The following is a 21,285-nucleotide window of genomic DNA, read 5'->3' as shown; positions in this document are numbered from 1 at the left end:
GTATTGGAGTAAATATTTTGGTAAATTAGAATTTTAGATGGTTATTTTTTTAAAATAATTAATTGAATTTTTTGAAAATTTAAAATTTAAAATTAAAAAATTTAAAATTTAAAATTTAAAATTTGATGTGAAAAAATGAAAGAAAATTTTTAAATTTAGGATAATCTGTGGATGAGTTTTTATTATTTATTCTTATTAGCCTAAATAAATAGTCCATTATACACATTATTAAGATTTCTCATTGTCTTCCTAACAAAATTCGTAAGTAAAAAATGACAAATTCGAACCAAATTAAATATATCTCGAGTTGAATTGAATTTTGAATATTTTTACTCATTTTTATAGTAAAAAAAAGTGGTTATTTAGACGAAAACATCTTCGCATGAAGATAATATTATGAATCATGGGATGATTTGATAGGTTTCACAATATCAATTTCCTATAAAAATATAAAGATATTATTATTGAAGTAGTTACTTGTGATTGATCACTATTAATACTAAAAAAAAAAGTGTGTACCAAAATTTTACATATAGTATTTCTCTTATTTTTAACGATGGAATTTATTGTGAGCACCTAATAGAGCACGAACGAAACAATAATTAAAGGATAATGAAACAATAATAATGGATTTATTTAGTAGAAGGAGGGGATTGTCCACGAAGGAAGGAAGAGAAGAAGGCGAGAGAGCTACTTGGTTTGAAACATGGAACAGCGTGGCCAGCTCCTCTGAAAGTAGCAAATGTTAGCCCTTCATATTCTTCTACCCACCCACTCACCTCATTCTCATGGTACCATGGCCTCCATGCCTTTCTCACTCTCAATTCAAGAGAACTTAAGCTATACCTTGTTGACAGCACTGGCACTCTTCCATCTGTGTCTCCGCTGTAAATCCATATCCTAAGTCCTCCTCCTGCTATTAGCTTCCTGTATATTGGCACTACACTTGCCTTTGAATCTCCCCATCCATTGAATATATCATTGCTGCAATGGAATTTCCCACGCATCAAATTATGAATGGTAAGTTAAATAAATCTCTATGACACCGAAAATACAGAGATACAAAATTATAGTTGACAGACGAGACATTAACACATTACGTTAAGAGACACTGAATTAGTGTATTTTGTGTTGATTCTAATAGAAAAGATATAATTTATTTTTTATTTTTTTTATTATTCTTATTAATTTTTTATAATTATATTTTTTATTATTATATTTTTTTCTCAAATTATTTAGATAAAAAAAATGAAAATAAATTCTAATTTATTACTAAATATAATACAAAAATACAAAATTTTGTATCTTTATTTTATAAATCTTGTTTTTAGTATCTTCTCTTATTCTATTATCAAAAACAAACGGAGATAGCCTTTACTTACTTGCAAATACTCCAATTCTTGAGATTGTGGCCATCACCAGCATGTAGGGCCTTCTGAACATCTGGTCTATTATAATAAGCTCTAGCATAGTCATCCAAGCATGGGTCATAACCACCCATCATTCTAGGGAAAAATATGATGAATATGATAATTTTTCAAATCACCGCAATATGTTCTATGATATTTCCTAATCTTAATTAGTGAAAGTGTTACCTAGATCATTTTTCATTAGCAATAGATATAGACTCAATTGTAATTAGTTAGTCATTTTATATATACCATTGTTGTAGATGATGATGAGCGCGCCATGGAAGAGCGCGCTGTAGAGGCAAAGCAAGTAGAGGTGTAGAGGCTGTATATATCAATTTCTCTGTATTGTTTGAGGACTTCATCTACTGCTTCACTGCAATCTTGGTTACGCCATGGATCACTGCTGTTGAAGTCACAACTTGTTTTTATTGTTTTGTGAGTCTCGTCCGATATGATTGCATGACTCCAAGCATAGTCTACTAGCCCTATCCAATCCTCAGCATCAGATGTTTCTGGATTTCCTAACTACAATAATAATTCATCATTCAAAACATGATCCATGGATATTTGAAATCTATTTATTAATTAATTAATTATTCATTATACCATAATGCCCTTGAGATTAATATGAAGGGAAGGGTCCTTGTTCCTATCATGGATGAGTTCAGCCAGCTCCGGCACATACTTGCCTGAAATTAGTTTAATTAATTAGTGGGAATGACTAATTAAGATGCAGGAATGAATGAATATATAGAATAAATACCTGCATAACTCTCCCCTGCTATATAAAAAGTCCTTGTTCTATATGATGGGAACTTGAGAAACCAGTTATGGAGAAAAGTGTAAGCATCATTAGCTGTTACAAACAAATTACAAATTAAAGATATGCATGCATGTGTTTGCATGTAACAAATCAAATAGTATTAATTATGTTAAGTTTTTAAAGTAATGGACCTGTCATTTGATCACCCAATTGTTGATAATCACTAGTTGTGTTTGAGTAGGAAAAGCCAACTCCAACAGGAGATTCCAGGAATAACATGTTGGCTTCTTGGTTCCAAGACAAGTTATTAAATTTGAGTCCCTTCCCATCAGAGTCCACTAAAAATGGACCAATCTCTTGTGTTGCTCCATATCCCACAGAAGAACATCCAGGTCCTGCATACCACAAATTCAATTAATTAAATACATCATTTAACAGCTCTTAATTATCAACTTCACGTGAAGTCGGCTGCACCTGAGTTTTCAGCTATAATTAATTACCTCCATTAAGCCATAGGACCAAAGGCTTATCATCTGGGTTGGTAATGGCCTCAAAGAACCAGTAAAAGAGTGCTCTTCCATTGGTTTCATTCACAGTAACATAGCCAGCATAGTGCTCAAAATCCACAGCAGGCTGGCCAGGTAAGCCTCTCACAACATCACCATTATTATTATTATTGTTATTCATAATCGTTGTTACTTTTCTCTCATTCTCATGAGGTCTAGAGGACACAATAACACCCCTTAAGCACAACACATAATAAAGTAACAACATTATACTATACAAGCTTCTCAGCTTTAACTTTAACAATAATGTAACAACATTATCCATATTGTGTTGTGGTATTTTTTACTTAATTGGAAATTGGGTTGATGTGCAAAGAGAACTCAACATGCCTATTTATAATAATGAGTAGAGAGGGGAGGGTCCTAGCTATCATGTACTTGCTTGCTTCTGCTTTCCACTATGCTTCATCATGGGTGGAAATTTCACATAACAAAAAAAAAAAAAAAAAAAAGCTAAACCTAATTGCCCCCTAACAGCTACCTAGGGATGACACAGATATCATTCAACCCCACCTTTTCTTTTTTTTCTTAAATTTAAATTATTGAACCACTAACGTTTAAACATAATTAATAAAGTTGACTAATTCGACTTAACATGAGTGTAGTTTAGTTATTATTTATCTCTCTAGTATTATTGTTTTATTGTTGAATTTAAAATATGATTAAGATATCTATCGATCATCTTAATTAATTGAACTTCTCCTTTTCTTGCTTCTTATTGGATGAAGATGCTATGTGACGTTTGTCATGGATTTTTAGGCAGCTTGTTACTAGAGAGAGCATATTCATGCATTGAGGCGAAACATATATGGTGGATGATTACATGGGTGGTTGAACTTGCAACATCATTAAATATGTGTATTCACATCAATGTTAGTAGTTATTTGAATTTCATGATAAATATTCGTGTTGAAACTTTATATTACATTCCAGTTCATGCAAAAATAAAGGTTTTAGAAGGAACACAATGCTTGTCCTTGTCTATTTATTATAATATATATATATTAATTTCTTATTTTAACAAGAAAATGTATAAAAGGTTTGAAGAAAAGTGATGGAATAGAACTTATAATAAGAGAGAATAAAAGGAGAAGAGAATAATGTTGGAGAAAATTTGAAAATCGTACTTCATCAATTGGATAGCATATCCATCTTTCTTTCTAGTTAACTTTTTTTATTATTATTATTATTCTGTATGCTTTTTAATTTGGCAAACGATTCCATGATGTAAGAACATCAAATTATAATGGACAATTTTAGCCGACATGACTGATGAAGGAATTTTGACTTAAGAGTTCCTAATTTAAGAATAGATTATGTTACACTTATTAGACAGAGGGCAATATTAATGATTAATTTCAAGGGTATACAACAAAATCATGTTTTGAGACTACGCGGTTTATTTAGTTTGTTGTTTATGTTTATGTGTTACATGCGGCATAGACAAAAGTTGTACCATACAATTCTATTCGAATTGCATGAATATATCCTAGGAAATTAAAGTGAAGGCATGATCAACAATATCCATAGCAGCCAAAAAGAACTTTTATTGATTTTAATGAAAAGGTATGAAGTGTTGTGAAGGCTTTATTTTATTCGGTCATTTCGGGAAGTCATATCGGAAAGACTATGTGTCACTATAAAAGATCACATAGATTATAGATAGCATGCATGATAATGAAACTTTATCTAATTTTTCTAAATATTGACCAGTATTCTTGCTGGTTGATAAATATCATATCATATAAGAAAAAATGCATTATGGTATATGTTCCAAAATGGTTGTATATATATTTATATATGTAACAAAATTAAAAGCTAAAATAATCTTTCGAGAATCGATCTCATCATGACAAAGTAGAAAGGTATGGTTTTTGTGGCGAACCTTGTGCGTTATGACTCTTAATTGAAACTTGGCGAACTCTTAAGTAGTAGTGGTGAGTGAGAAATAATATCAACTTGGTTATTGAAGAATGACTTGGATTGCATCATTGTATTATTAAGTAGTGTGTTCAATAATATCTTTTATTTTATTATTCTCTTTATCTGTATTATAAGTAGCCACTTTTTTAACTTCAAATAATTAGAATTATATTGAGTATCAGAAAATAGTTTCTGAAAAATAAAATAATGAAAAAGAAAGCGAAGTGACTGCAAGAGTGGAAGCTAAGCTACTTTGGTAGTGAGTTATATCTGATTTGAGGTATTTAGAACAATCTTACGTCAAGGTATTGATTCTTACTTCCTTATGAAATCAAGTAGTTATGACTTTTAGGTCTTCAAATCCAAATATATAAGTCCAATAACAATTTCGTTATGTGACCAACAAAGATTTTATCAATTTCTATCGATTCTTATTTATAAATGTGTTTAATTAAAGTATTTTTATAAATGTGTTTAATAAAAATAGTTTTTTATGATTATGTCTAATGAAAGTGTTCTTTTGTGAATGTATTTTCTGAATATATCTTTTTATATATGTGTCTTCTAATGGAAGTGTCTTTAATTTTAATTATTGTTGGCAATAAATTGCATATAATATATTGACACCCTATATTTTTCCATCCAATATTAAATATTATGTAATATGGTGAATATTAATACAGTGCTCTTTGAACTTTAAACTTTAAATCTTAAATCTTAAATTTTAATTTTAAATTTTAATTATAAATTTTAAATTATAAACTTTAATCTAAATAATTGATATAAAATATAGTAAATAAAGAATCAAGATTTATTTAATTAACAAAAAATACAGTATTTATTATTTAATAAAGAGTATTTAAAGATAAACTCTCCTATATAATGAGAGTTACATCAAAATTTAAAAGTGATAAAATAGAATTATATACAATTCAATAATTTAAATGCTAAAAAATATATTTTTTCCATATATAAACATGAATGAAAAGGCACCATAAAATTAAAGAAAGGGCACTCAACTAAGCACGAATTTGTTGGCCAATAGATATCCACCTATAGCAACAGTACATTTATTTCTTTAATTTTTAACATTATTTTATATTTTGATCCATTCAGCACCACGCAGGCTCTGAACCTCTCATCTATGTTCTTATTCTTCATTATATTATTATAGCTCAAAACTTATTTAATTATTATTTCAAATAAAAAAATGCAGTGTCACCATAATTGTGTGCGGGAATAGCCTTATGGCCATTTAATCTGATCTGTTCCAGAAGGTGACACGTCTCAGTGTACCTAATTAATTAGTCACAACTCATAAACGAATAAAGATTAGTGGTAAATTTAGTGACAGGGTTTAACATTTTTGTGTCCACTTGGTAAATTTTCAATTTTTTTTCAAAAAGGTTAATTTCGTACAAAATGTTTCATCCATTCAATGATCATGATCATCATATATCATCGCTGCACTTTCAGACGTTGGAGTCAAATCAGTGTCATCAAATCAATCAGAAGTTCTCATCACTATATATAGTTATTAACATGTGATGAACAATGCAACAGCTAGTAATTTTAGAATATATCAACATATCTAAGTCAAACTGCTATCAGTTCAATCTGTCTAGCTTGTGTACTTTTTATATATATGGCAAAAGAACTTTTATTTATCACATATTTTTTTGCGAAAAAAATCATTGTATCAACATCTATCTTATCATTCTTATTAAATTTTGATGCGCCTACACACCCCTATTTTCCTCCTTAAATTGCAAATATTACTCCTAAATTAAAGTTAGTCTAATAATTAATTTACTTATCTACTTAATTAAATATGTGTATGATATTCAAATTTTATCTTATACATATAATAATTTATTGATCAACGGTATATCTTTAAATAAAGTCTTGATTCGCAACATTCTACAAGATATAACTTAGCCTAAAATTTTTCAAATTATGTATATATTAAGGGTTTAAATTTTTTGGTGGACATGCATTTCTCGTTTGTATAGGTGAAACCTATATTTATTGAATTGCCTAATGAAATTATTAGCCATTGACTTTATATGCATGTACCTATATATTTCAATGAACTTGTTAGAAATAAGAGAATAATCTAAAGACACAGATATGTTATATAAATATAAATACGACTAATTAGTGTGAATATTAATATTATTTTGGTCCACTTTTTTATATTTAGATATCAGTTGAGTGGTGTGGTATAAATAGTTAAAAAAATACAGCTTGGAATAATTGTTTTGTAGCAATTGTTTGGCAGTTTCTTCTCTATTAAAAAGAGGTATAATTGTTGTTTCTGCTTGTTCTTTTGGAGATATATTATTTCCGCATACACTATTAACGAAAGTGGGGATGATGTTCTTACCTTTTGAAAGCACACAAATTGTGGAAATGGTGGATGTAATTAGAGAGAATAGTAGTACAAATTAAACTTATTTTATAGTGTCATTCATGATTGTAGAGTTCACTCTTGCCAATTCACAGAGAAATTAAAGCGCATATTATGTAGCTCATAAGTTAGCAAAACTTGTTTATAATTAGGAGTAGTAAACTAAACCCGTCGGGCGGCTTGCGTAACCTGTCAAAAAAGGTGGATTGGGTTGAAAAATTGAGACTGTCAAATAGTAAAAGTGCGTCTAATCCGTACCACTTAAACCGAGAGCTTTGGCGGAGCAGGACGGGCTTATAATTTTTTTAGCAAGGGGTATTTTTACAATTTTTTTTTTACCAAAACCCAACTTTCTCCAACCCAACTTATAAGAAAATGAAGATAAAAATTGAGTATTTTGAATTATATTTATTTTGTTTTAGAGACAATATTTATAATTATGTTTTGGATTATGTTTATTTTGTTTTGGGAACAATATTTATAATTATGTTTTGGATGAAAACTTGGTTTATAATTATATTTATTAGATATTTATAATTACGAACACTTTAATGTTTGTGAATATAAAAATTATAATTTGTTTATACTTTTAGAAATTATAATAGTTAAAAATAAAAAATCTTTCCTACTTGCCACGAGATGATTTATAATAACCACCCTAATTCTATATGGCTAGATGAGTGCCCAACTGTTATAGAGTTTGGTAACTAATTAATGAATGTACTCAAATTGTTTCAAATTAATGCAAGGTTCCTGAACCCTAAGAAAAAGGTTATTTATTAGTTAGGAATGATTTCCCAAAATCTAGGTATGAGTCATCCTATGGAAAAAAAAAAAGACAATATAACATAGTGGGTGCAATATGGAAAAATTATATAAAATGAGGAGCTGCTTAGCTTTGTCATCACAAGCTAGAATTGAAGAACTATTAAGATCCCACATTTGAAAAAACAATAATTGTTAGCTTGTCTCTTTTTGAGTGGTTGTCACACCAATCTGAAACATACAATATATGTGGGAGTTACTGTGTGTGAGGAACACGATTATTGGCCAATACATAGTGGGAATTAAAACACTTTTAACACACCCATCAATCTTTTTTCTAGTTAATTAATACTTCTCCCAAGTATATCTTGATTGCACAGAAGAATAAGAATGGCAAATGGGAGCACAACATTTGTGACTTCCTCTTATCAATTCCCAGGTCCACTAATAAGAGTACTATATTTATCTGCTACAATTAATTAAACCCCATATATCTAAGTTATTCACATTGTTGTTCCTGGCAAAGAAACATAATCAATTCGAAACCCAACATTTAATCCGTCTTTATACCTGTCTAGACTCACAAATTAAAAAACTCCATTGCATTCTTTTTTGACTGCCATGGATGCATCTTTAATCATACTTAATGGATAAGCCTAATTAGTTAAACTATTGCATGACAGAATACGCAATTCTATACCCTTTTCTATTTTTAAAATTGTATAACTCTTTCTTGCTTTGACCCTTGCTCATGGTTTCTTTTTCTTTCTATCTTCTTTAATAGCTTTTAACCTGCATTAACTATCTTCAACACCCAACTTTCCTGCCAAGTGTACTTATAGGATTGCACAAAGGAAGATAAGGAGCTTGGTAATTAAGACAATAAAATAAATATAAAGTATTGACTATGGTCAAAGAAAGGTAACTTAAACCACTATCTAGGTATACCATTTCAAAGTTGATTTATTATACTAATCAAATTTAAATCAAGTTATTAAGAAGTAGGTTTTAATCAGAGTTGTATATCATACTTCATGACAATTCAATGGGTAATGGCCAAATAGGTAACAATAAAGCACCTCACATAACAAGAAGAGACTTGGATTTAAAGGGTATGATTTATGCTAACGGTTTCAATTTGCCAGATGAATAACTGTTACATGCCATTCAAATTTTTGGCAATGGATAGAGGCTTAGCAAAAGGTAGTTGAGAACTATCAGCGGTTAATGCAAATGGAGCATATCATGGGTAACCATTTTTAGAAGGGTAGTTGGGTAAATTGCCAAATGAGAACTATAAAGATAATTGATATACATGGTTGGAACTACCAAACTACCAAGTGTGGAGGGAGTTGCCTCGTTAAGAGGTTGCGTGTTCGAATCTTTCTATCTTTGATAAAAAAAAAAGTGTAAAGGGAGTTCTTCCTCTCCGGTTCTAATAGATTTATATTTGACAAGAATTCTTACCTATTCTGCAAATCCCTGAACCTATCAGATTTCATATCCTACAAAATGAAAAGCAGAAAACTTTCCTAATTTATTCTATTGTTTCATATAATGATAAATTCGATTATTGGAAATATAAAAGCATAGTCAAACACAGTCATGGACTCATGACTTTGGAATTACATGTTTAAAAATAAGAAGAGAACATATCTGAACATTGATCTTCAAAAATCAAATATTCATCTTAGACACAACAAAAATGGCACTCCTTGGTCTGTGAAAGCTGCAGCCACATCATCTCTGATCTCTTTCAGCTTTTTCTTCATTTTTTTTTTCTCGAAATTCCTAGAAACATAAAACTATAGAATGATAAATTAGTATTCCTAAAGTAAATGTAAGATAATTCTAAAATAACAATGCAATTATTAGTAAGACATTACTACATATCAAATTCTTTTCCAAGATATAATTAATCCACATTTAAGGATAGCTAATTAAACATTTTTAGTCCACATTGAGAGAGACACTAGAGGAGAATGGCAGCTTAAAACTGGTAAAGCTGAAAATAAAGCATATATTTACCAAATAACTCAGAATTTTAGCATTTAAAAGTTAAGAGAAACATATATATCCAACGATATTTTAAGAATATAATATGCAAAGAAATAAGATCCATCCTTGAATTGCAAAGTGTTTCCAAGAGGAGAAAAAGAACAGCATATTACAATTGAAGGTCAAAATTGAAAGCTAAAAGCAAAAAATAAAAACCTCTTTCTGCTTTTGTAGGGGGTGTAACATCAATTAGAAGAAGCAAGCTCAATAAACTTTGTAGCATCATAATTTGCATTGCCCTTCTAGCTAGGGATGATTCCATCAACTTCAATACATTTTCCCCTGTCATTAGCTGCTCTTCAACAGCAAAACCAATTTTACTGAAGAACTTCATACCTTATTAGAAATTAAATATACAACATCATGTGAAGGATATTGATATTATTAAAAAATAAAATTAAAATTTATTTCAAAGTTAAAAATAAAATTTAATTAAATTAAATATTAAAAAATTCGATACATTAGAGATAAAAAAATCTATTTATACATGCTCTTTTTTCTTTTAAAAATTTATCTATTAATCATATTATAAGCATATTATAATGAATAAAAATCTTGTATTCATGATGCAATTTATTTGGTTAAAATTCACTTTGATGTTAGTTAATTTAATAATTTTTCTAAAAATAATATATTATTTTTTCTTTAATATTTTTATTTTATTTAAATTTTTAGTAGTTCTTTCTCTGATATAAGATTCAATATTGTCTTATAAATAATATTTTTAGGGTAACGTATATTTTTTTGTCCCTAAAGTTTGATAAAAATTTTAAAAACACTCCTAAATTTTATTTTATTTTAAAAAAATTTAATACTATTCAGCAACCATTTTATAAGAACAACCATCAACACAAGCAAATCAAGCATAATTTTTATGCATTATTGTTAGATTAATTTTAAATTTTTTAAAAATTTAGTCATCGAGAATATATTTAATACAAATCAAAAACTTTTGAGATAAAATTAAAACAAAATAAAATTTAAAAATACTTTTAAAACTTTTGCCTAACTTCATATATAAAAGATATACTTTACCCTATTTTTGAAATCCAACACATGTACTCTTAGAAAATACAAACTCCTTGGTTAGAAAGGTAAGTGAGGTGAATAGTCAAAGCTCAAAGGTTGCAGTTGGGATCGAGCAAGAGTAGTGTGGTGTCGTGTTGTCTCCGCCACCCATTCGATTCCATGCCCCCAATGGAAGACGAGCAAACATCCCTTCTGAAACCCACATACCCTCACTATTGGGGCTACACTCAAGAGCAAGACTACTACGCCCAACAAGGAATCTCAGCCGCCGCCTCACACTTCACTACGCCAAGGGGACTCACACTCTTCACACGTTCTTGGCTTCCCCACACTCCCTCCCACCCACGCGCCCTCGTCTTCATGGTCCACGGCTATGGCAACGATATCTCCTGGACCTTCCAAGCCACCCCTATCTTCCTCGCTCAGAACGGTTTCGCTTCCTTCGCAATCGACCTTCAGGGCCATGGCCGCTCCCAGGGACTCAAAGCTTTCGTTCCCAACGTCGACCTTGTTGTTCAGGATTGTCTCTCATTCTTCAATTCCATCAAACAAGATCCAAAGTTTAGAAATTTACCTTGCTTTCTCTATGGGGAGTCCATGGGTGGTGCTATTTGCCTTTTGATCCATTTTGCGGACCCGAAAGGGTTCAAAGGTGCGATCTTGGTGGCACCCATGTGCAGAATTTCTGATAAGGTGAGACCCAAATGGCCAATTCCTCAGATCCTCACTTTTCTCGCGAGATTCTTCCCCACATGGGCCATTGTTCCTGCTCCTGATCTATTGTACAAGTCTGTGAAGGTGGATCACAAGAAGGTGATTGCGGATATGAACCCTTTGAGGTACAGAGGGAAACCGAGGTTGGGGACAGTGGTTGAGCTTCTGAGGGTTACTGATTTTGTGGGGAAGAGGCTTGGTGATGTTGAGCTTCCTTTTGTTGTGTTGCATGGGAGTGCTGATGTTGTAACTGACCCTGCTGTAAGCAGGGAACTCTATGAGGAGGCTAAGAGTGAGGACAAGAGTATCAAGATCTATGATGGCATGATGCATTCTTTGCTCTTTGGCGAGACTGATGAAAATGTGGAGATTGTCAGGAATGATATATTGCAGTGGTTGAATGCTAGGTGTTGAATGCTAGGGGGACAGTAGATTTAGATCGAATCTGATGATAATAATGCTGTTGAAGGTTCCATACAATTGGCATTGTCTTTCTATTTCATCATAATTGTAAACATACATGTTCATTTGATAATGTTATTCCTCAATAACAATCACCCGTTTGTAAATTGTTTATCCAACACTAATTGTGAATGTCATTTTCATGCTTTATTCATGTGCAAATGTATGTGTATAAGTAGTATTGGGACTGATTTCGTTTTGGGCGAGTGGTTCCCTTCGGGTAATTATTTGGAAAATTATAGTACACGTGTGTAATATACACAACAATTTTTTTGTGCGTAGTCGTTACGTGCAAAGATAATTAAGCTTTTAATTTAACTGTTGATAAAAAACCCAAAATTAATCTTTTGTATATACATGCTTGTATAGTAGTTTGGAATACCACTACGGATGCGTATTGGGAATGGATCATTCGTTTACCATCTTACTCTAATGTAGTGATAATATGCAGCACTGTAACCTTTATCCATACTAATCACCATAAATAATTGTAATTGACATTCAATCAAATCAACGTTACAATTGAACAATGCTAAATCACAAGCACGTGCAACTACAGCATAATAACGAATTAACGATAAGCCTTTAACCCTTCATGTATATATAGTTGTATAGAACGAAATAAACGTGAAAAAAAAAAAAAAGACGCAAAGCATCTATATTATTTACAATGATAAGAACAATCCATAAAATCTTCTATGTTGCTATCTTTGCTACTGCCATCTACACCCTATACAAATATGAGAGATTGCACCAAAATCTCCAAGCCGAAGAATGAAATATCTCAGTCTAACTATAAATGTACTATGCATAATCTTCATGTCAAGCATCGTTAGAGGCCTAGTACCTACTTCCAATCCATTGTCAGAAAAAGTCCTAGTCCTGTTGCTGCTGCCACCAAAAAGAATGCTATGACGGCACCTGCCCCCTCCCCAAAAACAAGGGCCAAAGGGGGGGAATATCCCCATTCCAAAAATTCAAAATTCTATCCGTATGTATGTATATGTAATCACATCATGAACAGGTATTTTAAATCATCTACTGTCAGGCGACTCTGACGACCACCAGTTCCATCCTCCCCAAATGCAGATGCAACCATCTTTCGCTTCTTTTGCTGCAGGTGATACATCAAAGATTCTATTGCATAAGCAACCACTACAGTTTATACTTTCTGAAAGCGCAAATTTAAATATTGCATGCAATGAAACTATCAGAGAGACCCTGAGCTAGTAAACAGCGTTTACAGGCTAATAGATACAAACAACACACCAAAATAGATGTAAGATAACACGTAAATCACACAAAATGTGTTTCCTCTAGAATTCTTATGCATAAAACCCCACACATCATAGAAACCAGGATAGAAACCTTTCAAGATCAGTTACTGCAACTTTTGACAGCATTTCACCAAGTTAAGTTCTAACTGGCTCATTAATCATTATAATTCATATCAGCTTGACAATATAAAAATCAACTATGTAGAACACAAAATTTACCTGCAAAGCCAAAATACGATCTTCAACGGTATCTTTCACAGTTAAACGCAAAACAGTCACAGGACGGGTCTGCCCAATTCGATGTGCTCTATCAATTGCTTGATCTTCAGTAGTAGGGTTCCACCATAAATCCAGCATAAGAACATGGCAGGCTGCCACCATGTTTAGACCAAGACTCGCAGCCTTCAAAGACATAATCATAACCGAAACCTGCACGACATGTTAAACGCAGTAGTCAAAAACTCAACTGTATTTTAGACCTAATATTGTTGAAAGCTAAATCTAGAAGTTCAATAACAATACCAAACAATCAGCGACTTTACAAACCTCTGGTAGAGTATTAAAATCTTTAACAGCTTTATCTCTTGCAATGACAGACATCGTTCCATCAAGTCTTCTATACTGAATCGAAGATTGCTTAAGACACACTTCAAGCAAATCTAGCATCCTTGTCCACTGAGAAAATACTATTGCTTTCTCTCCTGTGCCATTAGAACTGCTATTCCCAGAGAGATGTTGACTTTCAGGAATATCTTCCAAGCATTTCCCATTGTTAACATCACAGGATACCCCAGGGCATTCACTATTTTCTGCAGGAGTACCATGTGCAGATATAACTTTGGGTGTAATGCACTGTACCCTACTCAATGACTTTAAAACCTCAAGTGCAGCCTTAATTTTAGAAGAATCATAAGGCTGACTCCGAGACCAAGGCTCAGATTCATCCGCTTCAGAACCAGAGGAACCAGGTGAACTATCACAACCCTGGTTAGACATACAACCGTTGAGCATCGCTTTCGCAAAAACAGTAGACATGCTGAGTCGACTTTTGCAATTTGCAGCAGGACACTGATTGTCATCACCGGTAAGATGTTCCGAAATGCACTGGCTACAGAAGACATGACCGCAGACTGAAACAACGGCGTCTTCAGGAGGATCCTGACCATATGCCAATAATAGAGGACTAAGGAAATATATACTTTAGTAATAAACATGGGAAAGGAGAATGATATGTTATTAGAGAACGTGGTTAATAATAAGAACTAAACAAGAATGATAATATTTCTCATTCAATCAACCTTTCCAGGCAGGGAACGAAAACCTTTCAAACTTCTTTCATTTGAACTACACTCTTGAGTTTACACTTTTGTCAACTCTAACTCCCTCCTCTCCATGAAAACAGCAATCACTAAGATGTATTTTGCAAGCAAACAAATAACCATGCACAGACACTCAATATTACAATTATATTAAAAGATGATGAATGTACATACATTACAGATTCCACAGAGAGCCAGAGAAGCCTCCAAACACTTAAGAAGGGATACTTGTTTTTCCTGGGGAAGCTTTTTTGCCGTCTCAACAGAAGATCTCCATAGAGTGTTGGAATTGTAACGCTTAACAAGCAAAGGGTGATCACAAGCTTGTCTAAGGCGCAAAAGCATAAGCAAAATGTTGACATAATTTTGTTTTACAGTTCCAGCATCAGCATATTCCTAGCATGACATAAATGACGTATATGTCATCACTGGACTTATGGCTTACAACAAAAACGTATCATCACGAGAAATATACCGTCAAAAGCCCCAAACTTCATTTGGGAGAGAATAAAGAGCACAACCACAACCATACCTGAAACTGCGCACGAGAATCAGCCTCCAGTTTCGAATAGAAATCACGCTCCTCCATTGAAAACTCAACTTTTTTAAGCTCTACAAATTTAGGTGGCAAGGATATAATAGGCTCCCCATCAAGAAATGTTCCTACAAAAATTATCCAAATTGCTCAGTTGCATGAGCTCATGGACAATGCAAACACTTGGCAAAACAAGAAAAAAAAAGTGTACAAAAGAATTTTATCATGTCTAAATTTCTATCATAGTAATAGCCATAGAATACAAAATAGATGTGTTAAGCATGCTGGAAAATTAAATGAATTGTACTCTACATTTCTATAATTTTACTAAACTTAACTCGGGTATAAAATATTAACATAAAGAGAAAAGATTAATGTTGATCCATTTTTCAGCTGAAACAATCAAATATAAATTAATACCTACTTAATCGATTTAAATGAAAAAAAACAATTACTAAAGTAACTTTAATCTTTCAACTTTCCGAAACAAGTACAGACAACTAATTTATTGGTGTGAATTCATGAATGCAAATCTTACCTTTGGTCCGACGTAGCATTATTGTCTTTAGGACGGCTTGTATCTTTTTATACCCTTTTGTAGGATTTCTGCTAACCTGATTCTTAATCATAGAACAGAATGATGTATAAATGTCATAAGGGGCATATCTTAGAAATCTAAAGTAACTGTAGAGATCATCAATTGCATTCTGGATTGGGGTCCCTGACAAGCACCATCTGCGCTTAGCACGAAGACCCGAACAGGCCCTTGCAACTTGAGTTCTGTGATTCTTTATACTCTGAGCCTCATCCAGGACAACCCTAAACCATGATACCTTTGCAAGAGGTCGAGCAGCAGCCTCAAGCAATGCGTTGTCCAATCGCTTCTTGCCACTTTTACTAGAATTAGAAGGGTTTTTCCTCTTCCTATTTGGTACCCCAGAATCTTCAAATATTCCCTTCTCTTCATCTTCTTTGTCAGCTAGCGGCTGCTTAGGGACCTCCATGCTGACAATGGAATAAGTTGTTAGAACAACATCATACTTGGCCACCTCATGAGGGTCTTTCGTTCGATTGCTTCCATGGTATACTAGCACAGAGAGATTTGCTTGGCTAGTTACCTTATTGTGCAACTCCTCAGCCCATTGACGCAGGACGCTAGTGGGGCAGACAATAAGGGTTCCTGCAGATGGCCTTCCCTTTGCTTGCAAAGATAAACTCTTGCTCTTGATTGGATCTCTAATTGACATATCTCCGCATGAATCAGATTCCTTCTTTAACGAACTGCTCTGAGGAAGACCATCATCCTCTCCATCCAGATTCAAAGTTTCTAATTCACCATTTTGGGCATTGGGGCATGCAGAAAATTTTGGAGGCCTTTCCTTCAATATTAAAGCAATAGTTGACACTGTTTTCCCAAGTCCCTACAAGTGAAATGCTTTTAAATCACCTACGACATGGAAATAATATATTTGTCAACCAGTTATCATCACTCATCAAAATAGCAAGGAACTGACCTGATCATCTGCAAGTATTCCACCTGAGCAATATAAGCTTGATGTTTCCTTCTGAACCATCCACGATAAAGCAATTCTCTGACCAGGAAAACTACAATTAGTTAGAATGACCGATGACCCAATCAAAAAGAGAAAGGAAGCACATTATTAGAACATGTCAGGAAAAACTGGGATGACTTCTCAAAGGACCACATCAGGATCAGAATTAGATAAATCAAACTATAATTTAAAAGAACCCATCTATTTTATGCAATATAACTTTTAAGTGTTTAACACCAAAGGGGGGAAGCCAGAGGTTTCTCAAAATAAGGCATTGAATAAAAATACATGATGTCGGGGAAAATGCCACAACAGCACCTTTGAAGCTGCACATTTTGAAAGAAGGCTCCCATAGGTTAAGACAAACAAAGTATGAAACAGTACACTATATCATAATTAATGATGTGAAAGATCGTGTTAATTTAAAACATGCTGAATTAGAGACCAAAATACACATAATATTTTTGAATGAGATGCCAGATCAAAGAAATTAAAATATTGGAAATTAAAACTAACCTGATGTCTCAAAAGAGGAACCGCCAACAATCCAACTGGCAGACTAATTTCTGACTTTGGTTGAGATAGATCCTACAATGAACCAATGAAGAGTTAAGTACAAAGGGATGTCAAAAATTCCATGAACTGTCAAGCGCTATGAAGGATAAAATCCCCTAATAAACACACCAACCTGCAATGCAACTTGTAATATATTTCGCTCATCACATGCCTTTACCCTTGTGCTTCCAACCGCGTAATGTTGGGAACCAACATATCTGGAAGATTGAAATATACTAAGGGAATTATGAACAGCTTCAGATTGACTTGTAGGCACAGGATGACTGTTGTCTTCAATGATACAAACATCAGTGTCCTCAACACGGAAATTCTCAGCAGTTCGTTTAGAATGATGGGAATCAATGCGGTTATGTTGAATCATTTCGGTCCCTCCTCTCTTAACACAACCAAACTGCTGCTCAACGGCAATGGAAGCATGGGCATGGGGCAAACATTGGTCTACAGTCAAATAGACCATGTTTCTTTGAAGTTTACTAGCAGTTCCATTAACAGTATCGTGATAATGATTGGCTCTGTCAGAAGTTATTACTGTATAACTATCCTCACATGGGAAAGATCCATAACTCTTACATTTCACAGAAGGAAAAAGATCTGGTAACTGTTTCACCTCCTGGCCAATATTGAACTGAGAATCATTGTTCTGAAAATTATTTTGGTAACTTGTAACCAGTTTGTCACCTTCAGCTTTCATACAAAGTGATTGATCTCCATGTGAAGCATAAGTTGAAAGTGCAACTGACACATCTTCAAAGGCACTGTTACTAGAAAAATATGATGAATAGCCACTATCTGCTAGCATAAACTGACTATCATGAATAGATGATCCCCCAGTATTAACTGAGTGCATGCCACCACTGATTTGGGCCATATCTGTACAGAACTCCATATTTTCAGCCTTCAGGTTAGTCATCATTTCTTTATTTGTCCATGACTTGGAACCGATACCATTAGGGATAAACCTTAAAGGGTCATTGGCAAATGATCTATCATATGTTCCTCCCTGATGATAATTTGGATATGCATAGTCACCACACAAATCGCTACGAAAATGGGAACCTTGATAAAGAGCCGAATCAATTGAAGTTGAAGCATGCATAGAATCATCAGCATCCATATCAGATATTTGAAAAGATGTGCACAAGTCACTTTCTTGTTGCCCATAAGCACCTCGAACAGCATCCTCAACACAATCTTCAAAATTTAAATCACCATTCTCAATGATAGAACTGTGAGAAGCATCTGAAAGTAGCACATAGAATCAGATCATTGCCAAAGTTTCAAAATCACAACTAGTCAACAATCTAAAAAATATATATATAATTAAATAAAACATAGCTCAATAAAAATAACAATAACCTAGTCTAATGATAAATGAGTGAAGACTTTACATACGTTCAGATTCAACATCCTCTCCCACATGCTTGAATTGCCTCTCATTTCCACTCTTCCACGTACTCTCATTCAAATAGTCCTGACAGACTGACACATTGTTTGAATATGCCTCAGGGAAACTAGTTTCCATACCAAAACTAGATGTCTCAAATTTAGAAACCCCTGTCTTTTCCGTGGAAGAGCAAGCCTGACTTGGAAGTCCCTGATTTTCATGTTCATGCTCAAGCACAGGATTCACTGAAAAATGAACTGAATCTTTGGCCCCAGAATCCGACACATCTGAGCAGAAAGGAGAGCAGTCTGTGGCTGAATCCACCTCCAACCTAGAAACATGCGGTTCTTCTTCTAACATTTGACACACTATAGAATAGGCAAGAGAAACAATCTAATGTAAGATATTGTGAATTAAACATCAGATACATGATTCAGAATGAACTAAACAATATGTCAATTTCTCGCTACTCAAAAACCAATTACAACCAACAAGCACAAGAAACAATTATGGCAGAGAATTGCAGAAGTTTACATACCATTCTGAAGCTGAAAAGAATCATGGACGCCAGATTCACCAGATGAACCATTTTGTAATGAAAAATCTTCAGGACTACTCTGCTATCACATCCAGAAAAATCAGAATGAAGTTAAGATCAACTCATCAAGCATACAGGTCTGTACACTGAAAAGGGGAATATTATCCAAAAAATAAACAAACTAAATGCCAAAGAGCTAAAACAAAATAATTGGATATTTTGATTCAAAATTAAACCTAATCCAAACAACCCCTTAGGTTTGCTTTTAATATTTTGAAATACAACACTATTCTAAGGCTGTGTTTTGCATTCAGAATCAATTAGCCATATGAGTGATACAACCCTTGCAATAGTCTAGAGCAACCCCCCTCCCTTGAGCAGGATTTTGCTATGTAGTTAGATCGTGAAATCAAGCCCTTCACATTTACAGATAGAACTAGCCGAACTAGTACTGAAACATCACTGACATTTTTGCAGACTCCAATGGGAGTAGAACATACTTAGAATTTTTAGATAAGCAAGAAAATGGACTATAAATTTCAAAAACAACTTAAAATCAACGTTCCTGATTTTCGTTTTCTATGATATACAATTTAGGCAGAGGAGAGGTTCTCTCATTCCAAGGTCGGGCATCACATGACACGTTTCTCAGTTTCGATGACCATTCAACAAAATCTAATTCTAATAACTTTCTTGGGGTCGACTTGTTTGATTGTACCAGCTAAATCAAGAAATAAATTTGCACTGTTCTTAAACTGGTGAAGAATTCCCAAACGATAGTTAAAGAGATATAGTTGTAAATAGAACAATAGTTTTCCACTTCTATCATCTCCGTTGTTTAGGGAAAATAATTTACCAAGAGTAAAAATAAATAACTAAACAGGATCAACGAGGATTTACAGCTTTTACTCTGCATGAAATTTCATCAACAACCAACTTTAACAGGAATGATTCAGTCATGTAAACAATTATTTTACACGCATTATAGACGTGCAGTTATTAAAGCTACTTTTAATACAAGCCAGATGATGGGATAGATTATGCCTGGCAAAAAAGTGAAGAAAATCAATATTGACACAGCCAAATTAATGTTGAAACACCCACATGCTACATTCAATTACAAGACCAAAAGCAATCAAGTAAGAATTAAGCAAACTAAACTGAAAATTTACAGGGAACTTCACTTGGCAAGGACAATTCGACTACGGAGATGCAGTAACCTCAACCACAAGTCACAGCATTACCGAAATTGAGGGGTTCAACGGGTTCCAAATTCGAAGAGAGAAAAACCCTACCTGCAGAGGGTCGTCATCCTCATTGAGAACCTGCATCACCGTCGTTAAATCGATATAGCACATATTATCGTCATCGTCACCATCGAACAGTTCCGAAAAGTTCACGTCATCATCCGCCATCGCCATACCCTCAAATCACATCCAATCCGAAAATTCTCAAAAAGGGAGAAAACCCTAAAACGCGTTTTTTCCCAAACCTTAATGAACCACACTTGGCAAGAAGCAGAAGCGCAACTCCGCAATTCCCCGATTTCGAAACGCAATTGGTCGGATCGGAAGGGGAATTAGAAATTGAGCGGCGAGAACTGAGAAAGTATGTGTAAAGAAAAAGCAGGTTGAGAGAAATTTACTTGCGGAGGTTTCTGAGAAGGTTCAGTGGCTGACGGTGCGAAATTTTCGTTGGAGAAAGACGAGGAGCGAGAAAGCGAAAGGAAGAGAGAGAAAGTAGTGGACCGTGAAGATTGCGGTGTGCGTTTAGGTTTAAATAGGGTTTGGGTTCATTCAGATAGGTGCGCAGGTTAAGCCTTCGTGCGCCACGCATATCATTGCCCAATGCTCATGTTCATAGTTTACTTTAAGGAAAAGAAGCGCCAGCCACTTTTGTGTTTTTTAGCTAGTATTTAATTATTAAAAAAAATAACTTTTTATTATTAAATATAATTTTATATTATTAAAAATATTTTTTATAATCAATTAATAATTATAA

At 33.5% G+C, this 21,285-nt stretch overlaps 3 protein-coding genes and 1 long non-coding RNA gene across 5 annotated transcripts; 1 reads left to right on the top strand and 3 right to left on the bottom strand.

Moving 5' to 3' along the window:
* Positions 1-516: 516 nt before the first annotated feature.
* Positions 517-3,028, bottom strand: LOC107480662 (serine carboxypeptidase-like 31). Its single transcript, XM_052258655.1, has 7 exons — positions 2,676-3,028; positions 2,367-2,570; positions 2,176-2,268; positions 2,019-2,101; positions 1,661-1,937; positions 1,383-1,515; positions 517-984 (listed from the first exon to the last, which is right to left on the bottom strand). Exons 1-7 carry the CDS (start codon positions 3,004-3,006, stop codon positions 633-635), a joined length of 1,473 nt encoding a protein of 490 aa, XP_052114615.1. The 5' UTR covers positions 3,007-3,028; the 3' UTR covers positions 517-632.
* A 6,369-nt stretch (positions 3,029-9,397) lies between these two features.
* Positions 9,398-10,262, bottom strand: LOC127745741 (uncharacterized). The gene is made up of 2 exons (XR_008007173.1): positions 10,054-10,262; positions 9,398-9,644 (listed from the first exon to the last, which is right to left on the bottom strand). It is a non-coding gene; the product is annotated as an uncharacterized LOC127745741 (long non-coding RNA).
* A 692-nt stretch (positions 10,263-10,954) lies between these two features.
* Positions 10,955-12,216, top strand: LOC107480661 (caffeoylshikimate esterase). The gene has a single exon (XM_016100823.3). The coding sequence runs from the start codon at positions 11,086-11,088 to the stop codon at positions 12,052-12,054; it is 969 nt and encodes a 322-aa protein (XP_015956309.1). The 5' UTR covers positions 10,955-11,085; the 3' UTR covers positions 12,055-12,216.
* Positions 12,217-12,684: 468 nt separating this feature from the next.
* LOC107480659 (helicase-like transcription factor CHR28) lies at positions 12,685-21,060 on the bottom strand. Of its 2 annotated transcripts, none has more exons than XM_016100821.3 (12): positions 20,580-21,060; positions 19,285-19,366; positions 18,755-19,114; positions 17,475-18,601; positions 17,303-17,374; positions 16,748-16,825; positions 15,772-16,654; positions 15,231-15,361; positions 14,873-15,094; positions 13,926-14,537; positions 13,599-13,808; positions 12,685-13,216 (listed from the first exon to the last, which is right to left on the bottom strand). In XM_016100821.3, the coding sequence occupies exons 1-12, from the start codon at positions 20,703-20,705 to the stop codon at positions 13,112-13,114; spliced, it is 4,008 nt and encodes a 1,335-aa protein (XP_015956307.1). In that variant the 5' UTR covers positions 20,706-21,060; the 3' UTR covers positions 12,685-13,111. The 2 variants fall into 2 exon arrangements, with proteins under 2 accessions (XP_015956307.1, XP_015956308.1); XM_016100822.3 differs by having other exon boundaries at positions 19,285-19,363; positions 20,580-21,059.
* Between the last annotated feature and the right edge of the window lie 225 nt (positions 21,061-21,285).

The sequence above is a fragment of the Arachis duranensis genome, chromosome 3 (genome assembly GCF_000817695.3).
Source record: "Arachis duranensis cultivar V14167 chromosome 3, aradu.V14167.gnm2.J7QH, whole genome shotgun sequence".
Lineage (NCBI taxonomy): Eukaryota > Viridiplantae > Streptophyta > Magnoliopsida > Fabales > Fabaceae > Arachis > Arachis duranensis.
This window is presented reverse-complemented; position numbering and strand designations above follow the sequence as displayed.

What these genes read in the sequence shown, in the direction of transcription:
- LOC107480662 (XM_052258655.1), bottom strand. Translation starts at nt 3,006, where the DNA reads ATGGATAATGTTGTTACATTATTGTTAAAGTTAAAGCTGAGAAGCTTG. An exon ending in GGTCCTATGGCTTAATGGAG is followed by an intron (nt 2,571 to 2,675) that starts GTAATTAATTAT and finishes TGTGGTATGCAG; the next exon opens with GACCTGGATGTTCTTCTGTG. An exon ending in ATCATCATCTACAACAATGG is followed by an intron (nt 1,516 to 1,660) that starts TATATATAAAAT and finishes TATTCATCATAT; the next exon opens with TTTTCCCTAGAATGATGGGT.
- LOC107480661 (XM_016100823.3), top strand. Translation starts at nt 11,086, where the DNA reads ATGCCCCCAATGGAAGACGAGCAAACATCCCTTCTGAAACCCACATAC.
- LOC107480659 (XM_016100821.3), bottom strand. Translation starts at nt 20,705, where the DNA reads ATGGCGATGGCGGATGATGACGTGAACTTTTCGGAACTGTTCGATGGT. An exon ending in AGAGGATGTTGAATCTGAAC is followed by an intron (nt 18,602 to 18,754) that starts GTATGTAAAGTC and finishes TGCTACTTTCAG; the next exon opens with ATGCTTCTCACAGTTCTATC. An exon ending in ATCGTATTTTGGCTTTGCAG is followed by an intron (nt 13,217 to 13,598) that starts GTAAATTTTGTG and finishes TATCACCTGCAG; the next exon opens with CAAAAGAAGCGAAAGATGGT.